Source organism: Cucurbita moschata, unplaced genomic scaffold (assembly GCF_002738365.1).
Source record: "Cucurbita moschata cultivar Rifu unplaced genomic scaffold, Cmos_1.0 Cmo_Scf00051, whole genome shotgun sequence".
In the NCBI taxonomy this organism is placed as follows: Eukaryota; Viridiplantae; Streptophyta; class Magnoliopsida; order Cucurbitales; family Cucurbitaceae; genus Cucurbita; species Cucurbita moschata.
The window spans coordinates 929014-952191 of NW_019268567.1; the positions used below are offsets into that span (position 1 = coordinate 929014).

At 37.2% G+C, this 23178-nt stretch overlaps 4 protein-coding genes and 1 non-coding gene across 11 annotated transcripts; 1 reads left to right on the plus strand and 4 right to left on the minus strand.

Moving 5' to 3' along the window:
* Positions 1–3783: 3783 nt before the first annotated feature.
* Positions 3784–7669, plus strand: LOC111435869. The gene is made up of 5 exons (XM_023073440.1): positions 3784–3932; positions 4014–4158; positions 4359–4516; positions 6247–6331; positions 6420–7669. The coding sequence occupies exons 1-5, from the start codon at positions 3844–3846 to the stop codon at positions 7497–7499; spliced, it is 1557 nt and encodes a 518-aa protein (XP_022929208.1). The 5' UTR covers positions 3784–3843; the 3' UTR covers positions 7500–7669.
* A 1011-nt stretch (positions 7670–8680) lies between these two features.
* On the minus strand, positions 8681–11355 carry LOC111435856 (protein CURVATURE THYLAKOID 1D, chloroplastic-like). 5 transcript variants are annotated; one of them, XM_023073414.1, is made up of 7 exons: positions 11153–11355; positions 10664–10872; positions 9859–9963; positions 9665–9736; positions 9498–9574; positions 9068–9100; positions 8811–8980 (listed from the first exon to the last, which is right to left on the minus strand). In XM_023073414.1, exons 1-5 carry the CDS (start codon positions 11298–11300, stop codon positions 9509–9511), a joined length of 600 nt encoding a protein of 199 aa, XP_022929182.1. In that variant the 5' UTR covers positions 11301–11355; the 3' UTR covers positions 8811–8980; positions 9068–9100; positions 9498–9508. The 5 variants fall into 5 exon arrangements, with proteins under 5 accessions (XP_022929183.1, XP_022929182.1, XP_022929181.1 ...); XM_023073415.1 differs by lacking the exons at positions 8811–8980; positions 9068–9100 and adding an exon at positions 8681–8783; XM_023073413.1 differs by having other exon boundaries at positions 8811–9100.
* On the minus strand, positions 10184–10274 carry LOC111436092. Its single transcript, XR_002709178.1, has one exon. It is a non-coding gene; the product is annotated as a small nucleolar RNA snoR128 (small nucleolar RNA).
* A 764-nt stretch (positions 11356–12119) lies between the features above and the next one.
* LOC111435953 (ATP-dependent 6-phosphofructokinase 5, chloroplastic-like) lies at positions 12120–22684 on the minus strand. Of its 2 annotated transcripts, XM_023073585.1 has the most exons (14): positions 22678–22684; positions 16516–17025; positions 16312–16405; positions 15823–15896; positions 15316–15427; positions 14998–15093; positions 14749–14850; positions 14581–14655; positions 13893–14033; positions 13675–13791; positions 13494–13598; positions 13312–13392; positions 12596–12724; positions 12120–12524 (listed from the first exon to the last, which is right to left on the minus strand). In XM_023073585.1, exons 2-14 carry the CDS (start codon positions 17016–17018, stop codon positions 12357–12359), a joined length of 1797 nt encoding a protein of 598 aa, XP_022929353.1. In that variant the 5' UTR covers positions 17019–17025; positions 22678–22684; the 3' UTR covers positions 12120–12356. The 2 variants fall into 2 exon arrangements, with proteins under 2 accessions (XP_022929353.1, XP_022929354.1); XM_023073586.1 differs by lacking the exon at positions 12120–12524 and having other exon boundaries at positions 12604–12724; positions 13487–13598.
* LOC111435951 (phosphoenolpyruvate carboxykinase (ATP)-like) lies at positions 18550–23178 on the minus strand. Of its 2 annotated transcripts, none has more exons than XM_023073583.1 (13): positions 22988–23178; positions 22449–22716; positions 22056–22234; positions 21652–21805; positions 21479–21563; positions 20816–20916; positions 20313–20611; positions 19959–20132; positions 19796–19861; positions 19518–19696; positions 19243–19412; positions 18993–19161; positions 18550–18903 (listed from the first exon to the last, which is right to left on the minus strand). In XM_023073583.1, the coding sequence occupies exons 2-13, from the start codon at positions 22703–22705 to the stop codon at positions 18760–18762; spliced, it is 1977 nt and encodes a 658-aa protein (XP_022929351.1). In that variant the 5' UTR covers positions 22706–22716; positions 22988–23178; the 3' UTR covers positions 18550–18759. The 2 variants fall into 2 exon arrangements, with proteins under 2 accessions (XP_022929351.1, XP_022929352.1); XM_023073584.1 differs by lacking the exon at positions 22988–23178 and adding an exon at positions 22824–22981.

The window sequence follows — 23178 nt, forward strand, 5'->3', positions numbered from 1 at the left end:
TTTTTTTTTTTTTTTTTTTTCTATTTTGAAAATGAATTTTAGAAAATTATCAAATAAAAATAATAGAACCACCCTGTCAACTTTTGGGGTATTTTTATTATTTAATATATTTATATTTAAATTAAAGATATTACTTCATCTTTTGAAAATATGATATTTTTATTATTTTTTAAGTTACAGATATATTTAAAATAAATTTGTAAAAATTAATTATAAGAGATTTTTTTATTTTAAGAATATTAATGAAAATTTTAAAAGTTTGATTGATGTTCTCTGGACTTTATTGTGATTTGATTGATGTCGGAGCACATTTGGTTTGATTTTTCGTCGTAAAGTTTACGTAATTTTTAACCAATAGAAACTCATTATGTGATGTCCCACATTGGTTGGGAAGAGAACAAATCACTTAGGGTGTGGAAACCTTTCCCTAGCAGACGCGTTTTAAAGCCTTGAGGGGAAGCTGAAAAGAAAGCTCAAAGAAAACAATATCTGCTAGCGGTGTTGGGTCGTTACAAATGGTATTAGAGCCAGTCACTGAACGATGTGCTGGCCTTCTCGCTGTTTCCCGAAGGGGGGTAGACACGAGGCGGTGTGCCAGTAAGGACGCTGGGCCCCAAAGGGGGGTGTATTTGGGGGCGGTCCCACATCGATTGGATAAAGGAAGAAGTGCCAGCGAGGACGCTGGGGCCCGAAGGGGGGTGGATTGTGACGTCCCACATGGCCTTCTCGCTGTTTCCCGAAGGGGGGTAGACACGAGGCGGTGTTCCAGTAAAGACGCTGGCCCCGAAGGGGGGTGGATTGTGATGTCCCACATTGGTTGGGAGGAGAACAAATCACCCTTAGTGGAAACCTTCCCCTAACAGACACGTTTTAAAGCCTTGAGGGGAAGCCCAAAGAGGACAATATCTGCTAGCGGGACACGTTTTAAAGCCTTGAGGGGAAGCCCAAGGAGGACAATATCTGCTAGCGGGATCTGGGACGCATTTTAAAGCCTTGAGGGGAAGCCCAGAGAGGACAATATTCAAGGAAAGTATTTGTAAGTTTTTTTCTTTTTTTCTTTTGTGGAATTTGATCTAATTTAAGTATTATTTTTTCTCGCTAAAATCTTGAATGGATGATCGGTTACCATTTCATATTGGGTCAATGTGGAGTGTATGACCGTTCACTAAAATCATGTCTATACTGGCAAAGGCTAAAATGCCCCCAAATGTAGTATAAGCGATATGCGTAGTTGTCATTTCTTCCTATCCTGAGTTATATGTTATTTAAGTTGTGGTATTCGTTTCTTTGCTTATAGTCATATAACGTTCATTTCTTCAATTCTTCAAATCGGTTTCCAATGTATTTCATCGCTCATGTTTTCTAAACTTTTTCTCGTAAGGTGACTCAATGCCTGCACATATGCCGACGTTGTTCGCGACGTTCGAATTTCTCAATGCTGACTTGTTCGCTTGTTTAGAACAAGTATCGCACAATCGTTGTCCCACTATTACAAGAACGCGAGTATGAAAAATCTAACATGTCAATATTAAAATAATAGTTAATATTTTTTATACATTTTTATGTTTTTTTTTTCTATATATTTTATATTCTTTTATGTAAAATCAGCTATGACTCGTTTTATCATGCATCCAAGAGTTTAGAGGAGACGGCCACAATGTTACAACCGCGATAAGTTACTTGGATGCAAGCAAGCGTTAAATAAAGAGTACGGACGATATAGCAGCACATAAAATTTGCAGAGGTGTGGTGCTGTAACCAACACGTTCTTGTGCTTAAGTTAGTGTTCAAACATAGGAAGTGGTATTGAGTTGAGTTATGTTAATATTGCGTAGTGCACACTTTTATTTATTTGCTTCCTCAAACGACCAAGCTCAAGTCAATTTTGGTCAATTTCTCTCTAATATTTATTTGCTTCCTCAAACGACCAAGCTCAAGTCAATTTTGGTCAATTTCTCTCTGGTTTAGTGGGTCTTTCGCTAATTTCAATTCGATTCGAATGGTTCTTCAATCCACGTTGGTTTTTTCTCTTGTTCATGCTCGATTATGATAATTTTACTCCAAATTTGACCGTCTTAGAGTCATTTTTTGTGTTTTAATTGAGGTTTGACATGTTGGTTCAATCTTATTCGTTGGAAATAGGATACCTATCTTTGAATAAGAACTAAATTGGGCAAGCGTTCCAACTGTAGTAATGCTCGTTTTTCAAAATTGTTGAGTTAATATTAAGGCTTTGTTTTAGAATCGAGCTAAGGTTACGTGGGTCAAAGGTGAATTTTGTTGTTGCTAAGAACCCTTCGTTGTGAAGACATTTTTCTTTTGTATGCATGAAAACTTAACGCAATTGTCTATCTATGTGCACAAGAACTATAGTAAGCCCCCGTGGAGACGTAGGAGATGCAGGAACCCCCGATCAACCCAACAATGATAGGCCAGAGCTATCTATTTACATAAAAATTTCATTAGAATTATTTTGGACGGTATGGTATGACCTTGAAAATTGTATTATATCTTTGTGATATGGTCTTGTGGTAATCACCTAGCTGTGTTTGAACGTTTTATAGGTCTTTCAATCTTGCGATATTTTGCTACGAATATATGCATATCTAACCCTAGGACCCTATCAGGGTAAATTAAATATCATAGATATTTTTAATTTATTTTTGTAAATTAATTTTTTTTACTTTAATTAATTGAAAATTAGCAACTTTTTAAAATATATGTGACCTCTACCCTATTGTAGATGATTTGAAAAATTACAATTGATTAGTTATAAAGTGAATTTTACTTCAGTTATAATTTAACATAAACTATTAATAACCCATTATTAAAGTTGAGGGTAAAATAGATATATATTTAATATAAACTATTAATAACCGGCTGTGAAGGTAAAAATTTCGGGCATGACCAGCTCCCATAGTATGACGGGCGGTGTGTACAAGACCGGAAATGTCACTGTCATATGGCTAACCAGCGATTACTAGCGATTTTGGCTTCATGCAGGCGATTTGCAGCCTACAATCCGAACTGAGAACGGGTTTTTGAAGTTAGCTCACCCTCGTGGGATCAGACCCTTTGTCCCGGACATTGTAGTATGTGTGAGGAAATTATTTTACCATTCTAATGGTTTTTTTTTATAAATAATTTTTTAATTTTAAAATTTGGAGAGAAAATAGAGAAAAATATATATATAAAATATTAATCATCCACTCTATTACCATTTAAGTTACTTATAAATTTAAAAAATGTCTGATAGATATGAAAACTTTTAATTTTACGCGTTATTGCATCGTTAGACTTTCTCCCATTGCAGAAAATTTCTCACTGCTGCTTTCCGTAGGAGTTTGGGTCGTGTCTCTAGTCCCAGTGTGGCGGATCATTCTCTCGGACCAGTTACTGATCATTGTCCTAGTAAGCTATTGCCTCACCAACTAGCTAATCAGACGCGAGTCCCTCTTCGAGCGGATTCCTCCTTTTGCTTCTCAGTGTATGAGGTATTAGCAGCTGTTTCCAGCTGTTGTCCTCCTGCAAGGATAGATTCTTATGCGCTACTCACCCATCCGCCACTGGAAACACCACTTGTCGTCCGATTTGCATGTGTTAAGCAGGCCACGAACGGTCAATTTTAGTTCGAGTTTGTCAAGAAAGGGCGGAGAGATGGGCCTAGTCCATGAGTCTTGAGCCCAATTTCCTTTGCTTCTCGTCCACCTCAAGCATGGGCCATGGCCAGAGCGGGTCCAGGAAATCAATCCAGAATGGAAAGGGAAGGAATCGAATCAATTTGATTTTGTTGTACCGCCATTTTCGACTCTGCTCATTGCTCTGCTTCACAGTGTATGCCTAATGGCCATGGCCGGCAACGACCTATTCTCTTCTTTGATTTCAGACATTAAGTCATACTCTGGCAAAGACCCTCTGCTTCCATGGCTCCGGTATGCCCTCAACAAATCACACTCCCATTTCTCTGCTTCTTCTTTGTCTCTCACACCTTATTCCTTGCCATTTTCTTGCAGAGGGATTCGGAAAATGAAAGACTCGTTGCCTACTCACGTTTTGAACGATAAGCTTCCTCGATTCTTGCAGAAATGCACCGAGAAGTTCGAGTCCGATCGGCGTTATAGAGACGATTTGCGGTATCTTCGCGTTTGGTTGCAGTTGGTAACTTGTTAATTCATCTCGGTTGTTTTTTTTTTTCCTTTTTCACCTCCTTTCGGAGTTGGTATCTTTGAATTATTATTATTATTTTCATCATATCAATGAGATTTTTCTTCTTTTTTTTTTTTTGAAAAATAGTGTAGTTAGAGTTTGATGTTTATAGCTTATAATGGTTGATTTTGGGATTCAAACCTGATAATCAGATGGACTATGTGGATGATCCAAGAGCGCTCTTGAAAACCATGGAAGAGAAACGGATTGGGAGTAAATCTTCTTTGTTCTACCAAGCATACGCCCTGTACTATGAGAAGCTTAAGAAGTTTGATGATGCTGAGAAAATGTACCACTTAGGGGTGCAGAAGTAAGTTTTTTATTTGTAAGTTTGAATTCATTTTTATTTCATGTCTTGTTCCTCTATACGCTATGTGTGGCTTTATATTATGACTAATATGTATAGTTTTGTGCTATTATCTCCTGTTCTGGGAACCAAATTCAAATGAGTTAGCTATTTTTTATTCTGTGTCTATTGAGAATTGATGATTTAGAGATGCGTGATTGAGACAGAATAGTAAATGGATTGTGTGTGGTTTTGCCAGAGAATTGAAGGTAGTTGCGAATGACATCTAGTGTAAGATCTCACATCATCTAGTATAAGATCTCACGTCTATTGGAGAGGAAAACGAAATATTTCTTATAAGGGCGTAGAAACCTCTTCCTAACATATGCGTCTTAAAACCATGAGGCTGGCGGCGATATATAATAGGTCAAAGTGGACAGTATCTGCTAGCGGCGGTGGACTTAGGTTGTTACAAATGGTATCAGAGCCAGGCATCGGGTGGTGTGCTAGCAAAGACGTTAGGCCTCCAAAAGAGGTGGATTATGAGATTCCACATCGGTTGGAGAAGGGAACGAAACATTCCTTATAAGGGTGTGGATACCTCTCCCTAGCAGATTCGTTTTAAAACTGTGAGGCTGATGGCGATACGTAACAAGCCAAAGCGGACAATATCCGTTAGCGGTGGGCTGGAGTTGTTACATCTAGTCATATGCTTTTTCTAGAAATTTTTCAATGAAAGTTTGAAAGACTAAATATTTTTGTGCTTTTATCTTTCTTCATAACATTATGATAACACCTTATGATCCAATAATCTTAGTATTTTAGTTTCATTATCCGTGCCCATGCCCATTGCGAAAATCGAATCTCTTGGAAGAAAAGAAAGCCGGGACAATTCATCAACTTGGATAGCCTTGGCTAAGGGCAATACTAGTTGATAGTCTCAAGAGGAAATCATCTGAAACAAGGTAGAGACTAAATCTGTTAAATCAATGAGGCTTAACTGAGACAGAAGAATTCATATAGGCATATCTGTTCTCTCTCTTTTTTATTTGTGTAGTAGTTTTAACTTTCCAGTTTTCACAAGGATATTAAATTTGGGTTACACGTGTTACTCGTGGCCTATTAGAAGTAGAAGGCACTCTGTTGGGATCTTCACAGACAGAAAAAGATTGCAATCAATTTGATAATGATCGTGTGACATCGCTTCTTCGGTCCGAACTTAGGAATCCCTTAGATATGATACAAAATGGATCTTGTTCTATTGTTGATAAGAGATTTCTCTATAAACAATATGAATTGGAGTTTGAAGAAGGGGAAGGAGAAGGGGTCCTCGACCCGCCACAGATAGAGGAAGATTTTTTCAATCACATAGTTTGAGCTCCTAGAATATGGCACCCTTGAGCTTTCTATTTGATTATATCGAAAGGCTCACTGAATCGGATTTTTCCTATTTGGGCTAGGTTATTTCAGGGCAAACGGATCCTTTCTGATAAATAGGATGAGTTTTTTTAAGTAAATACGGTCATGATTTGCTTGTCATAACTCAACCTTTTGCCTTTTCCTTTGGGGATAAGATTATTCTACTTTGTGAATTCTACCCATATTATTACATTTTTATCATTCTCATGGCTGTCTTCTATAATTTTTGTAGTTAACTTTTATATCTGCATCAATATCATTAAATCTTCTATTGAAGTACCTGCTATTAGTGTCAAGAAGTTAAGATGGAAAAACATGTTTTGGTTGTTGTACAGGCTTGCTGAACCTATTGATGAATTACAAAGGTCATATGAGCAGTTTCTTCGTCGCATGAAAAAACACAATTATAAGAAAGTTCAGGTGAGCCTTTTGTAATTATGCACTATACTTTCTGTCTCTTGTTGGGAAAATTCAGTTTGCTTTCTAAGGAACAACAGACATCCTGCAGCATCAGCATGGAAAAACTTCAAGGAGGCATCTGTCTGACAAAAGCACTTCTAATCAAGGTGATGCCGTGGTGAACAATAATGAGGATCAAAACAAAGGAATTTTTCAGAATGGGACTGAGAAGATGCCTCAAGATTCAGCAGCTGAAGCCAGGATGCTTAGGAGCGACGACACCGTCGTTGCGAAATTTGTAGATAATGCTATTTATGGGAAATCTGTAGCAGAAGATGCTTGTCACCACGGTTTGGTGGAACCAACTGTGAATATGAAAGAGGCAATGAATGCAATAAATAGTATGTTTTCTGAACCAATAGAGATGGCTCCTATAGGTAGGAGATCACATAGAAGCTATTCCAAGAAAGATTGCAACTTAAATGGTGGGTTTGAGGTGTTTGTTGATGAGAATCTTGATAAGAAACCTGAACTAGAAAAGCAGATGCCACAGCATGGTAGTATGACCGAACCATGCCAGCTCGAACAACCGCCTTTGATGATTTTTGTGGACGATGAAGTGGGTGGCGAGCTTGGCAACACAAGTTACGAAAAGGATGGATCAAAGTTGAGCGACTCACGATATGTCGTAGGAAGTTCTACGGCATCAGCATCACGTTCAAAAGCGTTCGTATTTCCTTGTGTGGACAATCCTGAAAATGTCAATGACGACGATTCTGATGTACAAGATCCTATTGAAGCGAAGTTTAGAGAAGATACAGTTGTTTGTAGGTTTGTTGGTACTGCCATTTCAAATGAGCCAGAGGTGGAAAACATTTGTCACCATGGCTTGGTAGAGCCAACAGTTAACCTGAAAGAAGCCATGGATGATATCAACAACATGTTTGGAAAGCCCATAGAATTTGTTAGGAGTAGGAGATCCAAGAAGCATGAAAATCCACCAGAAGTGCAGAATGATTTTGGTGGGTTCTCAATACTTGTTGATGATGATCTAGAGCAGCCTGCACAGGCTCAGCCACCAGTAAAGTCATCAAGAAAACCAAGAGACTGTGATTTGTTTGAGCCAACAGTGTTTACTAAAGAGGCCATGGATGATATCAACAAAATGTTTGGAATGCCTCTTGATTAGTAGTCACCACGGGCTATGTTTGTGCTTGGAATGTCAGCTTCTGATTGAGATGTGCTTCTAATGTGTACTGTAATTTAGAATATGTAGATTTTGATTCTGATTGATTTCTCATCACTTGCTTGTCTATCATGAAATCTTGAATCGGAATGATTCCAAATTTCAAGATTTTAAAAGAAGGAAATGCTTTTGTTGAGAATTGTTGAGAGAGGAATCCCACCTCGGCTAATTAAGGGATTGATCAAGACCATACGCGCAGTGGAATATGTAGTTTTTGATGAAGCTGAGCTGATTGCCTCGTTGACATGGGTTTTGCAGAGCAGTTGCATAAAATCCTTGCACCACTGAGTGAGAATCGCCAGACCTTGCTTTTTTAGTGCAACCTTAGGTAGTGTTCTTGCAGAGTTTGCGAAGGCTGGTCTTCGTGAACCCCAGCTTGTGTGCGCCGCCTTGATTTAGACACTAAGATTTGGCCCCACTTTCATCTCCTTTGAATTATTTGGGTTTCTTTTCCTAATGTAAAATGTTCATAGTGAGTAGGAAAAGCTTGTTGTTGGACTCTTATCAATTGGATGTTTGTGTTAAATACATTCTCGAATTTATTCCAAGTTTTTTATAGATTTATTCCAAGAATCTATAATTCTTTGATTCTCAGAAGTGGCATGATTTTTGTTTGATGTCTTTGAGTCTCTTTTTTATGTGTACTTTTTGCATTGATTATTATAATATTTAGAAATGGACTTCTAGTCCTGTCTGCTGGCCTAATAATAATCGTTCTTTTCGGTTGTTTCAATTTTTGCATCTCAATCTTAGAAATTCATTCAATAAAAGACTTGCATCTCGATCTTAGAAATTCATTCAATAAAAGACAATCTAAGAATTCATTCGATAAAAGACATAAAGTTAATATGTTAATAACATGTTAAGAATGAAAAACAAGTGGGATCAAACATCAAAAAAATATATATATATAAGTGTGATCTAAAGTCTAATTTTCAATAAAATCTTAACTTATTACGACTCTCTCAAACGAACAAGTAATGTAATGGGGAACACATGGTGAAGCCATGAACCCTGTTGGTAATAGACTTCTTCCTTAATACTCCATCATGAGTTAATCGTGAAAATTCATTGATATTGTTTTAGTATTTCAACATATATGTAAAAGGGGTAAAGAAAATGGATGAGGAGAAACGCTTTGCTGCCTTTTAGTTTGCTCATTTGTCTACTAAACGTGGGCCAGGAATAAGCATTCAGTGGCTAATAATGCTCATGTGCGCCCTGAAGTTAAAAATGTAGAGCAAATTCAGAAAGAACCACAGAAGAAAGCAAATAAAATTCAATACATGAACAACAAACCGACAAGGGGTAAGAGATTTGGTCAAAAGGGAAATAGAGGAAGAGGCTTGTTTGACAGATTTCCATCTTTTTCCCAATACTTTGATTGTTTTGGAGGTCTCTTAAAGAGTGAAGATTTTGTCTCCCTTCAATGAAATGAAAACGTGAAAAGAAATGGTGAGAAAACAAACCCAACTTCTAACATCTAAATGGTTTCATAGAAGGCCAAATACCTTACTCTCGAAGCTACCACGACTCGATTAAACCTTCCAAAAACAAGGGACCAACGTTAGAATTTCGACCTTCTCTCCAACCAACTCGTTTCATCTGAGTTCAACCGCTGAGTCAAGACATTACTCAACAAGTTCATGGTTTACACACAAAATAAATGAACTTATACCTCCACCACCTCAATAGTAAAAAAGCATCTCCATAAGAAATCCCATCAATCTCATCCCCTATTCCCATTCCATAAAAGCCTACTCTGTGTTATTGAACATGTGAAAGATTTACAATCATTCTCGTTCTCTTTCCTATTAAACAAACAAAACAAAACTCAATCAATGCAATATTCGCTTATTTCCATTCAAGAGGATGTAAAGATATCTATGCAAAGATAACTAACAACCTAATAAGAAAGTATAAAAGGAAAAATTTTCCAACCAAATCCGACGTCAATCCGAACCGACAACCTGGTCCTTTAACTCATCGATCTTAGCAGCCAATTCATCTCTACTTTCCTGAAAGGCCACAAACAAGAAAAATTAGCTCATTTATCACACATTTGGAGGAAGTGCAGGATTTCAAAACAAACCAATTTAAGCAACTACCTTCAATAACAAATAGCGAGCTGTGAACCACACTGTGTAACCAAGCCCCACAACTTCCAACAGCTTAGGAACCTAGATTACAAGACTTAACGGTTAAAAATTCATATGAAAAAGAACGTTACCAATAGACCCCCTAAAATTGCAGTTCTAAGGAAATACAAACTCTAACAGAGATTAATGTAAGAACTACTCACCACTGGGATGGAATCAATAGCACCAACAATGGCTGAAACCAACCAAAGGCCCCAAAAAGCACCAGAACCATATAGGATAAGATTGTATACATCAACAGACTCGAACTGCAAGCAAAAGTAATCGCAACCGTAAATGAAAACCTCAGTATATTTAAGACACAATATGAGAAACTTGTTCCTCAGAGGCACATTATATGAATCTATCAGAACCCTCAGAGCACATTAAGACACAATTCATGCAAATAGGGAAAAATCAACAAAACAAAAGTTTCAAATTTTGAAGATAAAGAAATTCAACGATAAAAAACCAATAAGTGAAGTTAGGTTGCTCGATTAACCGCTCAGGTCAACATAATTGTCGACCTATCATGTAGCACTGGAATATGCTATCAAGTTTGATGATATCATCACTGCAACTAACTCTGAAAAAGTTGAAGGCAAAAACCCAAAACATTTCTATTTATTAAGAAAATGGCAGAAGCCATCCAAAAATTGTAATAAAAGAAAACCCCGATTACTCAAGTAATGACACACACATACACAATTGTCAAAGATACAAAAGGCATTGAACAGTGGGATCTAGCCATAGCCTAAGCCACGGGAAGATGTTGGAAGCAAATAAATAAATAAATAAACAACCAACATATTCAAAAACCAAGTAGCTTTGAAGTTAAATCATTCTGTTGTTGAATTTTTTTAAAAAAATAGGAGACGGCTTTAAGCATTTTACTTGCGGATTTAACACATTTACATTGAAAAAATTCATGATAAATTACAATCACATGGCTTCAATATAAGTCCTTACTTGAAGACCATTCCATAAATCGAACGCCTGTTCTTGCGCACCCTCAACTGGTTCTTCTGATGACGCCATTTCGTCGGATGGGAGCTTCTCAGCAGGAGAATCTTCCAAGATTATCGGACCATCCCGTTCTTCAGTAATGAATGGTCGATAACCATTTGAATCATCAGAGGCTGCTGCTCTTGGCAACGAAACAGAAAAAGGACGACATCCTAGGAACGAATTGAGAAAAAGAAAACTCTTCAAAATTCACATGCATGTAACATTCCCCCAACATCCAAACGGAATTGCTAATCAGCTCATCGTTATCCAAGAAGAATCGATAAAGAACAGTGCGGACAAAGCAAAGAAAAGCATAAAGCAATCAATCAAGAAAATGAAAAAACCACAAACGACACACAGAAATTCAACTAAAAAGTAGAGAACACCACAATACAACCTAAGGGAATGTTTTCAAAGGCACACTGAGATTGTAATGAATGGAGAACATACGGAAGTGAAGGCTACGAGTAGAGCGGGAGACTATGGCGATTCTGAGAGGAAGAGCGTGCCTCGGACGGAGCTGCGAGTTTCCGGCGAGAACAGTAGAGAAAAGTGGTAGGTTAGAAATGGCTCGGGATGCAGAGAGCTCCATGGCCATGGCGGGAGAGGAATCGGTGAAGCGGTGGAGCGTAGTAGGGCTGAATGGACCGATGAAAACCCTATATAGCGTCCCAGCCCAGATTCTTGTCTTTGGCCCACCTTTTATTTTTTGAATTTCCATTGAATTTTTTAATTTTTGAATTTCCATTGAATTTTTTAATTTCCAAATATGGTCTTTGGAGGATTATTATTTTTCTAGAATAGTCCACCTTCATTTTGGTGTCATATTAAATCCAATTTAATTTGGTGCCAATTTATTTAATTGCTCTTTGTTACAAAACAAAAATTCATTCGGATATTACTTAATGTTTCAAAACTATTCCTTAATTAACGTAAAATTTCGATTGATAGTTCAACACTAAATTGATAAGCGGCTTAATTTTGTATAATTATATGGTATATGGTATAATTTAATAGATAAATGCACAAGTTTAAGTTTCTAACCTAAATATAAATTTAAATTTAGAAAATTTACACTTTTAAGTTCGAGTTGGATATCATTTTGTCACTAAATTTTTAAAATATAATTACTATATATATATATAAAAAAAACAAGGATGAATACATTAACCAAGTATTGTATGTTGTCGTCTCTTCTCTCAAGAGAGCGAGAAAGCCAACGATAGGGCAATGCAAGCAACGTGTTCGATGGTCTTTCCAAGCACATCATACCGCTAGATATACAACATTCAAAAGTGCAAGCAATAAACTGATTCTTTGTAAGATAAACTAAATCAAAACATGATTGACATTTCTATATGTTTTTGTATTAATATCAGTCCTCTTCATAATTTGCATTGCTGCAAGAATAATAAAATGACGCAAGAACTTGGTTTCTTTCTCCTCCATGTACCCTTTATTAATCAATGAATCATCTCAAGTACTAATGTGCTGCTATACACTTGACAATTTCTCACTGCATTATTTATTTTACCAAAACCATTGGCATAAATTAATCAAAAAACAAAGAAACTGAAGCTACCTGCCTGCCTGCCTGCTCCTCGGTTTCTCTTGCATATAAATTGAATGAAGAAGATGATGATGATGATGATGATTACATAAAATCTGGTTGACCTGTTGAAGTTAGACATCGATGCCACATTCGGCTATTGGGGTCCAACATCCTGGCATACGAAATCACTTCTGGAATGGGAAGATACACGTAGTGTGTGTTGCAGATTCCTACTGTGATGCCGCTGTATCCTGCAAACGCGCCGTGGACCTGTAATCGAGGAAGAATTAGTGGAAGAAACCCCCTGAAGAACCTGGAGGGAGGAGAGAATAGGGACTCACTGCATTCTGGCCCAATACGGTGCACAAAATCCCATCAGATGCATTTGCACGGCATGCACGGATCATATATGTTGGATCAATATACTTCACGTCAACTGGAACACTAATCTCCTTGAAGTATTTCTTCATCTGCAAGAAGGGGGCAAAAAAAAAAAAGGTAAAATATGTTAATACACCAGCAGAATAATCCAGATCAAGTTTCCAAAGGCACAACAAACGTCCTCCATCTAGCCAAGATCAGCTATCATGCCTTGAATAGCTTACTATTAGCTACTTAGCTACTTAGCTACTAGACTCGAAAGCAAACTCACTGTTGACGAGGGGAAGGAGAAAGAACCAAACAAACACCTATTTACTGAGATAGTTCAACCTGAATTTTTACATGAGAGTCAATGAATTAGCTGCTTTATCGAAGGAAAGAAGAAGAGAGAAATGCAAGATGGATGAAAGAAGAAGAGAGAAATGCAAGATGGATGAGAATGAAGCAAACAATTCTAAAGTAGTTCATAGGGTTACTCAAATTTGATTAATTTCTTTGTTTCTAGGGGAGCGAAGCCGAGGTGAAGGAAGAACCACCTAGTTCAGTTTTAAAACATGAAATTTCAAGCAGCAAAACGCCGTACAGCTCCCAAGTATTATGTACCAACGTAAGAAGGGGATCATAGATTCTCCCAAAACGCACGATGATTAATCTACATGGAAGTAAATTTACAAACCTCTTGTTGAATATATACGCCAATATCACCTAGTATAATGTTCCCAGATGCATCGGTGGCATTTGTTTTTTGTACCAAATTCTGCAGTTAACGCAAAGCATCAGTATTTCACTCTAATCATTTATGATAAACATAGTCAAAAAAGAAATTAAAAGATTCATAAAAATAACAATACCGAGTACCTGCCCTGCTCCCTCAGCCACACAGACTACAGCAGACCCCTTTGTCTCTATGAGATATTTCAAATGGCGTAGAACACCATGGGGCCCATGTAGTTGGAAAGGAACCTAAGAACCATTGGTGATATCAGTATGGCATCAAGTAAATAGAAACTAAATGTTACATTGATATTTTGACTCATACCTCAGGGATCAAGCATACATCAATCTGCCCACTAGCAAGTGCTGCTTGCATTGCTATAAAACCACTGCTGCGACCCATCAATTTCACAATGCCAACTCCATGATAAGCACTATGTGCCTACACCAATTTTTAAACATAATTATGACAACTTCCAGAATGAGGAAGGAAAGTTGCACATGAACACGGCAGTATTGATTCAGCAATAGAAAGCACTTTACCTCAATGTAGGCAGAGTTTATGGCTCGTTGGGCTTCTTCAACAGCAGTATCAAAACCAAAAGTTTTATCCATCAATAAGATGTCATTGTCAATAGTTTTTGGAACGCCAACCACGGCCACCTTTAATCGTCTTTTTCGACACTAAACAAAAAATAAAATATTCAACAAAGTCAGAAATGGTGTTGCTTTTTCTATTAAGAAGCAGAGATGTCTCGTTACAATCAAAGACCATAATAATAATCATAGGAACAAAAAGTATCATACTCTCGCTAAATGAAAATCCACACTTTATTAAAGTGGAGTGAAGACTGAAGAAAGATCAGAGTGATTCTAATTAAATTCATGTAGCTTTAGAATTGGTTCTGCAATATCATACAATGCCTATTGGATTCATGTTCTCGAAGAACGATAGATTCCAGTATATGACACGCTTGTGAGGTGAGCTTGAAGTATTGAAAAAACATATAGAGTGAGAGCATTCCAAAATACTGCAAATTTGCGTTGTAAACTCAATTTATCACTAATTTTTCTAGCGTAATTTAGAATGCAAAACGTAGAAATCAAACTTAACAATAGATCATGAAAAAGAAGATAATATTAGTACAACAACAAAATTCACAAATGTACTCACTGCACATCAGGAGAAACTAGTATACAAAATTGTCAAGTTAGAGAGGCTATAACCTACCTCGTTGTGTATCACATTAGCCCCCGCATGTGTGCCATTTCCACCCAAAACAAAAAGCAAATCAATTCCCCTTTCCTGAAACACGGACAATATGTGCCTCAATGATTTTCAAATGGTCTACTCCCAAAAAAACTCCACATTATCGAACTAAGAGAGTCTGTTTCAGACCTGCAAGCTGTCAACAATTTCGTCAATGGTAGGACCTCCACGCGAAACTCCTAACAAACTTCCACCAGAAAGATGAATGTTCTGAACCACCTTTCTGGACAACTAGGAATGAACGCCACCAAAAAGTCAATTAAACAGCTTCAGCTAAGGCAACTCTTTCAACCACATTGTCGTGTGAGAAGCAGCACTGTCATAAGACATGTGGTTCTACAGAAAATATAATTCTATGCATGCCAAAGAGCAACCTACCGGCATTTCTGTCAGTTCTTTGTCAGAGAATCCGCGATATCCAAATGGAATCCCAACTATCTTCTTTACACCATAAATTTCAAGTGTGATTACAATCTGTATAAGAATGCATATTCTCTGAGAACGTAGAAAAAATATGCTGAAAACCTCTTCCAAAACAAGCTAACATATAAAATCTAGAGTGCATATCCTTCTAGAAATAATTGACGCAATAACATCTAAAAATGAAATCTGCTTAAGTTCATGAAATAAAAAAATAAAATAAAATAACTTTTGCAACTGAAGTCGAAAGTAAAATAATGATATAATGAAAATAACCTGTCTGATAACATCATTAAGGCCAGGACAGAGACCTCCACAAGTCACAATTGCTGCTTTCACTTCTTCTGGTTTAAAATATATTTTCTCTCGAGGCCCAGCACGATGAACCCTATAAGTTAGAATTGTTATATTATGCATGGATGTAATTAAGAATCAAAATGCATTAGTTACTTTGAAAAAGAAAATATGCAAGAAATTCTTTTCCAAATTTGTGAAGCCCTATGATCCCCTTGTCAAGCTAAATAACCCATAGCGTCTTAGCAATATATGATCCCCTTGACAAGCTAAATAACCCATAGTGTCCACACTGCCAAGTGATTTCCCCTCTTAGCCATAGTTTCAGTTCACCCCATAATTGAACTTCAAGCAGTCTTTTAAGGTTCTAGAAAATTAACAATCACTTCAACAGTTCTGGAAAAAGGTTAGTATTAAAACTTTCAGCTCAATTATACCAATGCAGGCATGACCTACAATCGTTAATGGCTAAAGTTGAATAGACTTTACCATTGTTCTACCCATGTACAATTGGGGTCAATGCACTCAGCACCGGCGGAACTACGTGATGAGTAATTTATGACCTGGGCAGTGCACAATAAAACCAAAAGTAAGAGTAAATTCACTAAATTTCTCAAAAACAATAACAAAACTGCATGTCATTATAATATAGACGAGAAATTTTCAAGTTACCCAGATTAGAAAGTGAAAACAGGCCTCAAGAACAAGTTCTAGTATCACATGTAGCAAACAAATATTCAGAGCCTACATGTCATGGAGTGTTTAGAATATATCTTAAATGATCATCCAATAGCTTAAGCTTCGTTACTATTCATAACATAATGAATGATCAGGAAGAATATGGCAGAAACTAAAGTGAAAAGAAAATGGAAATAGTTCGCGAAATAAGGAAAAACCTTCAATACGGTGTTGAAATAAATGATGACCAACCAATCAACTTCCACAATGTTTTCACCATAACAGTGACAGAAAATATACCTTGAGAAGTACACGATCATTTTTATTTACGTATCCATGCCACTCTTCATCTGACGGATAACCTCCAGCAAAGGCATCCGAAACCGGTGGTGACCTGCAATTCCAATCCATACAAACACACATAGTAAATATCGACATTCATACCAAACAAACAAACAAAAGGAATCATGTTACCAGAAACTAAAGGAAAAAAGAGAACAACACCTCATCTTGAGGCAAAAAGTGGAAGGAATAGGAAGAGCATCTCCGAATACGTCGGTAATGTGAGGGAGACTGAAGCGCTTTTCGAAGTCCGCCTGGTACTTCATTTTCCAATCAGGATCACTAAAATCAATCGCTGTATTCTTGCGTTCATCCTTAACATCAACAGAGGCACAAATTCTTCCAAAAAGCTTCCTCGAACTCAGACTCAAAAACTTATCACCATTAAAACCGAACAGTCCATTGGAACAGTGCGATACCTGGTGATGAAATCCGAGTTTGGGACCGATCGCGTGCGAGATAGAACCCATCAAACGGCGATCGGTTCGAACAATGGAGGAACAACGTCCAGTATGAGGAACAGAGGATTGAAGAACTGGCGACAATGAGAATTGTTTCTCCAGAGCTACAGTACGGACGGAGACGAACGTCCAGTCCGATACGAACTTCGAACAAAAGTGGTGGCCGTCTGGTTTTCCCGTTTTGACTTGACGACCATGCTCCATATTAACCCTTCTTTTCCACCTTATATTACAATATTGCCATTCACCTTCTATTATTAGCATTTAATTTGGTGTAATTCGATTAGAGTTTTGCGAAAAAATGGCGACGAGAATATAAAAAATAAAATAAAATAAAATATATTTTGTATTTATTAACATATTTTAATTGAAAAATGAATTGAATGTATAACCTCGAATATTATATTTTTAAATATAATTATAAATTTTTAAATTTTTAAATTTTAAATATGATGAAATTTTGTTTTCATAATTTGTATAATGCATAAAATCTTCAAAATAATTATAAATAACATGTCTATCAAATACATATTAATTAAAATAAAATAAAAAAGATAAAACATTATTATTATTATTATTATTATTATTATTATTATTATTATTATTATTATTATTAGTATTATTTAGATTTAGAGTTGGTTTGTATTTGGTTTTAAGTTTATGGTTGAGACAGAAAATTTTAAATAATTTATTATTTTTTTATTAATTTGATCTTAAAATTTATGTCAATTTAAACATACTCGATTAGTTTAAACATATTTATATGATCGATCAAGAAATAATTTTTATTATATAAAGATTTAATTTTTGTAATTTATAAATATATTTATCTCTAATTAATTTATCCAGTTACATATCTAAAAATCTCATTAAATTTTAGGAATTAAGTTATTACTAATAAATTTAAAAGTGATTGAGACTAGACCAAAATTTTGTTTTAAAAATAAATGCAAAAATAATATTGTAATATAACTCTTGGAATAGAAAATAGTAAACAAAATAAAATAAAATACATAAAAGCAATGGAAATAATAATAATAATAATAATAATAATAGTACAAAAACAAATCAATGATTAGGGTATTCTTGGAGTCAATGGGCTTGCATGTATCATAATTGAGTGAAATGAATAAATCTTTTTGGGAATTTGCCCAATAAAATATTAAAAAATGTCAGAAACAATGTTGTCCACAACTCCCACAATTTCAATGGATCTTATAATTTACATACACATTGCCCCTCTCTCATTCTAATTTGCTTTTCTTTTTCGAACACCACGCCCTCCTATTCCTATTCGTTCGAGCCCAGCACTTATCTCGACCGTCCCTGTAGATCACGTGTTTTAACGCCATCTATTTTTGGAACTAATTTATTTGGCAAGTTTGTCCAAGGGTAACTTTTTAATTTTCCGTTGTAGACTTTACTCAAGAAGTGCTAGTATTTTTTATTTGCCTTCTATTCAATGTTAATATGTTTCAATTAATGAAGAATATTTTCTTTTTATCTAAGATTGGATTGGATTGAATGATTATGTGCGGTGTATAAAGAAAAGTTTTTAAAATATTAAAAAAAAGATTGAATAACCCAATACCCCAACTTAAAAATGGAGAGTTCGATTGAGTTGGAAACAATTTCGGGTGGGATTGAGTTGAATTTCGGGTTCAAAAAATTTCTTCAACTCAATCCAACCCGACCCATCTACGCCAGCCATCTAAATAAATAGAAAAGGTCTAAATAAATAGAAAAGGAATGGATCTTATATTGATATATATAAACCCCAAATACAAAGGTAAATAAACAGGATGAGATATTACTCTCATTTGGTGGTGAAGAACACTGAAGGGACCGGACACCATTTGTACACACAAACTAAAGACGAACATTTTTATCGAACGAAAAGCACCATACCAGAGCATTTAGCAGAAGCTTCATCTCGCCTTCCGCTTTAGAAATTTGGCCCAGCTGCGAGTATCTCATCTGTCAGCTTGTTATCCTTCCCAATCTTGTAGTTGGTAAATGTCTCAAAGTTCTTCTTGAACAAACCTCCCAGCTGAAGCAACGTATCCTTGTACGCCTTCTTGTCCGACCACTGCATACAACATCCCGTATACATTACCAACTCGAAGCAACTCGAAATGGATTCTTTTGACTCGTTTCGATTGAGAAAGGCCAACTTACAGTGTTAATGGGGTCCAAGATTTCTGAAGGCACTCCGTCGATCTCAATGGGAATTTCGAGCCCGAATACTTCGGTTCTCTTGTATGTTGCGTTCAAAAGCTGGCCAGAGTGAATTGCGTCAATGATCTTCCTAGTGTATGGTAGCTTAATGCGGTTCCCTTGGCCGTACCTGTTGGATGAAACATATGTATAGGTTTCGTTTTTTTTTTCTTTAGAGAATGTATTGAATGAGTCGAGTACTAATGCGTACCTTCCACCAGACCAACCAGTGTTTACGAGCCATCCCGTGGCGCCATGCTTCTGCATCTTCTCAGCTAGCATGGCTGCGTATTTAGTTGGATGTAACATTATAAAGGCAGCCCCGAAACAAGCCGAGAACGTTGCCTGTGGCTCTTTGATACCGTCTTCTGTGCCTGCCACCTATTCACAAACGTAGTATTCAACCAGTTGTTTATCTTAATGTTTCCATTCTACACACAGACATTACTCTTATTATAAGAAGGTTGGATTGGAGTACATATTTACCAGTGCAGTGTAACCACTGATGAAATGATACATGGTCTGTGCCAGGCTCAGTTTGCTCACCGGTGGAAGCACCCCAAATGCATCACAGGCCAATAAAATCACATTCCTTGGGTGCGGGCCAACACATGGTATTTTTGCATTTGGAATGTATTCAATGGGGTAAGCTGCCCTTGTGTTCTCTGCAACAAGATAATCGAACTCGTAAGGAAGAACCCGAGTTTAGTATGTAATTTTATAGCGATGGAAGTCTCATAAAACCTTGTGAAGTGTTCTTGTACCTGTGACTGATTTGTCGGTATAATCAACTTCTCGGGTATGTTCATCAAACACCACGTTTTCGAGCACTGCCAACGACCCATGAAATTCGTCAATCTCATCCCGATGCAATCAGCACAAAAAATTAGCCAAATCAAACAAAGAACAGGATGATAGAAACATCACCAGTTCCAAATATGATGGCATTCCAAATGTCTGGCTCCTTTTCTCTAGCGAGATCAATGCATTTGGCATAGCAACCTCCTTCAATATTCGACACACCATTATCACTCCAACAATGTTCATCATCCCCAATCAGATACCTATTATGATCGGTCGACAATGTCGTCTTTCCAGTACCTAATAATGCAAAACCAACGAGTACTGAGGACCTCAAAATCACAGACAGAACACAATTATGCAATAACCATTAAGAATAAGATAAAACGAAATAAGAGTTAAGGATGGATAGGGTAAGAGGGCACATATTGTTATGGCGGGTTTAGGAGCCATTCTGATTTGGCTCCAATGATACTATACCTGAGAGTCCAAAGAAGAGGGCAACATCTCCATCTTTTCCCATGTTGCAGCCAGAATGTAAGGAGAGGATTTGACGCTTAGGCATCAGATAATGCATAACACTGAATAAACCTTTCTTCATTTCCCCGGCGTATTGAGTGCCGAGGATGACCATTTCCCTCCTAGAAAGATTAATATCTATGCTAGTAGAGGATGTCATGTAGTGAGTGTAACGATTACACGGGAATTGCCCAGCATTGTAAATAGTGAAGTCCGGAGTACCGAAATTCTCCAGCTCTTCAGGAGAGGGTCGGATACACCTGTCACCGACCCAGTTATCGAATTGTACACTAAGCTAATACACCGTTGTACATTTTTTTTACGGCTTATTCATCCATGATAATGTAACATATGAACGTTAAGGAGACTTATCTGGGAGGCTTAGGCTTAGGTCCTTTGTGGAAGGGTCAAGTGATGGAACATATACTGCTGATAAAGATTGAGTGTTTAGTAATTTCACTTACATGTTGTGCATAAACAGTGAATGGTAGGCTCTTGCAGAGACGATACGAACTTTGATTCTGTTCTCCGGGTCCCAATTCAAGAACTGGTCATTCACAAACACCTGCAAATCACAGTGTTACTTCAGAAGCAATAATGAAATTGAACATAGAAAAAAGACAGCCAGCATTCAAAATCGCAGCTGCGAGGACAAAAAGATGAACTGTAGTCATAATGAATAGCTCATCAAAGATTAGAGTCGCAATAGCTAGCAAATATTGTCCACTTTCGACCATCCTTTTTAGACTTTAGCTCAAAGTTTTTAAAATGCATATGTTAGTGAAAAGTTTTTATATCTTTATAAAGAATGTTTCGTTCTTTCCCAACTCACAATACACCCCTCTAAGCCCAACATCTTTGTTGACACTTGTTCCCCTCTTCAATCGACGTGGTATCTCACAATTCTTTATAAAGACATAGAGACCTCTCCCTAGTATACCAACTTTTTAAAACCGGAGGGGAAGCCCAAAAGTAAAAATCTAAACCAGACCATATAGGCTAATAATAGGCTTAAACAGTAATGGAGATTTGTATGTTAAAATCATTTTGACTTTAGGGTTTCGAAGAAACATTCATCAAAGCCGAGAAAAAATAGAACACCAATGAACATAAAAATAAAAAGTAACCTTGTCCAATGAGTTGAGGTAATCAACAGCCCTTTCTCTGTTAACCATGAAAGTATGCTCGTCCATTTCAATGTTCGGGGAACCCCTAAAAGCAAATAATCCGTTAACGTGAAAGGGAAAGAACCCAAATAGTAGTAAACAGATGAAGAAGAAGACGGCAGATCGAAACTCACTTTCCCCACCAAAGATCATCCTCGGTGGTTTCATCTCTGACAACTCTTTTATCTCTCGGAGATCGGCCGGTTTTCGCACCAGAAAGAGTCGCCAACGCACCGGTCGACGTGATGAATGACCCTTTCTCATACTTTATCGCCTGCTCGTAAAGTTCTGCACACAGTAAAAAACGCAAAGATATTTAGCTTCCCCTTGGTTCGTTCCTGTCGACTTTTAAAAAAGGCAACAAATATATTTAAGTGAAGAAACGTCTCAAGCACAAGTTCCAGATTCCAAATTGGGCCCAGAAAATATGGGCAGACTGATAAACGAATGGCCCTTGAAATAGACGAAACCATCTGATCTGCCCTTAAATGGAATGAAATTTGAATGCGACGGAGAAACGGACAAAAAGAAAACGAACCTGCTGGGGAGAGATTGTAAAGAACATGGGTGAACTTCAGGGAGCTGTCGCTAACGCTTATTGTCGGCGCATGGTAGTGGTGGTGCACCGCATGGCCTTTGGCGGTTTCTGATTTCCTCGCCGGATCCCCTTTCACCAATTTTGGCCCGGTTTCTCTTGTCAATGATGCCAATGAAGCGCTGCTCAAACAAATATTGCATATTACAAATCAAATAACAAGAGACCCCCGAACAAATTAATCCGTCTTTGATCGGTTCACCCGACCCGATTATGCATAAACAATTAATCAATTCAAACTAAATATTAATTAAGCGTCGTTTTCGAAGAATTTTAAAATGAGAGGGATGATTGGTTGTTGCGACATGTGTCAGTCGAGTACGTGAAAGCAAGAACCTGATGGATTGAAGTTGCTGCTTCTGCCTCTCCTCTTCAGAGAGCGCAGCGAAGGCTCCTTCGGTGCCTTTAATGGGAGTAGTTGGGGCCGATTTCTTCCTCTGCAGCGAGTGCAGTTCATCAATGGTCTGCGCCTTAACAGGCGGCGCACTGTCGTCGTGACAGATCCCGTTCTTCTGCGTCTGAATTTTCGACAGACCATTTCTCGCCGATCCATGCTTCGCGAAACTGAACTCTGCGTTCCCGTTTGCCGCCATTTCTCCTCAACCTGATCAAACAAAATTCACTAAGAACACAAAAGCAAAAAAGAATCGCCAAATCATAAACAACTATCATTTATTCTTATTTTTACAGATTCATTGATTGATCGATTACCAAACCAACTCAAACAAATCATTATATTTCAATAATCAATATTCAATATTCAAATTCCTCCATCTTAGAAGTCAGTTTAAGTTCATTCTCATTTCTCATGGTTTCAACGTCAAACGGAATCTCCGTTCGGTGTATCCATAATCCAGCAGTAACAGAGAACTCACAGAAAAGAAAAGATCAAAGAGATATCGATGAACCAGAAGCTCGAGAACCGAAAATGTCGAAGAAAGAAAAAAGAAGCGAGAAGCTAATTCTGGAGCAAAAGACAATGGGAGAAGAAAGCGATGGATTCAACCATCAAAGCGGGGAGAGCCTGAAGAGAAGAAGCAACACGAAATCGAATCGGATGTGAAGA